At 35.3% G+C, this 1,324-nt stretch overlaps 1 protein-coding gene across 1 annotated transcript in view; it reads left to right on the forward strand.

The window, feature by feature from the left end:
- Positions 619–1,324, forward strand: part of LOC109819571 (beta-phosphoglucomutase) — a 1,778-nt gene continuing 1,072 nt past the window's right edge. Inside the window, 1 exon segment of the mRNA XM_020385332.1 lies at positions 619–1,324. Within this exon segment, the coding sequence (XP_020240921.1) occupies positions 1,001–1,324 (324 nt within the window). The 5' untranslated portion in view covers positions 619–1,000.

The following is a 1,324-nucleotide window of genomic DNA, read 5'->3' on the forward strand; positions in this document are numbered from 1 at the left end:
CATTCAAGACACCTGGCTCACTTTGTTAATGTTTTGATCTAATTATGATATATAAGTCACGTATTTTAAACATGTAATATTTAAGCTTATTTTTTATTTTTTAAAGTAAAATTTAACCAAGAGGTGGTTAATTAGAATAAAACTTACGTTAAAGATGATTCAGATATAAACTGAAAATAAAAGTTGATTCATGTATAATGCCCTTATTTTTAAACTGATTTCTTGAAATAAAAAAGAAAAATAAAAAGCCTGTTTAAAGCAAGTACATAGGTCAAAGGCCTATGATATATATTTATACTAATCAATGTGAATAGGTTGAGTACCCAAGAGTCACCCTCACTTAATAGGGTGTTCATCATCATAATGGGGTGTGAATGGAGGGATAATGAGCGGAGGTCAAAGGCCTCCCTCATCTCCCTCATCTCATAATAAAGCCCAAATTTTAAAACGAACTCCCCTCCTCATGTTGTTATTAGTCACCGATACGTGTCAGTATCATCTGCCTGACAATAACAGCCTGAACCTGTGAGTCTCTCACACACACAATCATTTGTATATATAAAAGAGGACAGGAATTGGACAGCAAAAAGAAAGAAAATTATTTTAAAAAAATTAAAAAGAAAAGAAAAGAAAGAAGAACCAATCTTTTCCTTCTTCTTCTCTTTCTCCTCTCCTTTCCTCTCCTCTTCTTTTCTCTGTTCCCTTATCTTCAACCCTCCAAATCCAATCATTATCCAGAGCCTCCTCTTTCTGTGTAAGTAAATTCATTCACCCTTAACAAATCTTTTTTGTGGATTGCATCAATTTGGGTTGTTTTCTTTTGGGATTTCTGAGGTGGGTTTGATTGGATTCTGGATTTTAGATTAGTTTGTGTTGATGGGTCTGTTTTAGATTCCTTGCTCCTTGTGCAATTTATCATTTTTAGGACTTTTTAGGCTTAAATTCATTTAAAAACTTACACAAAAGAGGAGGAGGAGGAGGAGGTTTTCAGTCTGAAACTATGATGCTTGATTCAATAACTGCATCCACATCCATTATTGGTTACCATGCCCTCTATCAGAGGACTACCCACAAGAACATCACCTGCAAGAATCGACCTGATTCGTTCCCCGTCCTTAAGACAAAATTTGTTGGCAGAAGGCTAATATGTTCTTCTTCCAATTTGAATGTGATCAATACACATCGAAAAGATTGGTTCAATTCATCCAAAATTAAGTCCCTTGCAATGGAGCTCACGAAGGAAGCACGTCCTTATAAAGAAGAGAGATTGCCAAATGATTCATTTTCAATCAATACAGGATCGGGCTCGGGTAGGTTATGGCCA

Source organism: Asparagus officinalis, chromosome 1, assembly GCF_001876935.1.
Source record: "Asparagus officinalis chromosome 1, Aspof.V1, whole genome shotgun sequence".
Taxonomy (NCBI): Eukaryota; Viridiplantae; Streptophyta; class Magnoliopsida; order Asparagales; family Asparagaceae; genus Asparagus; species Asparagus officinalis.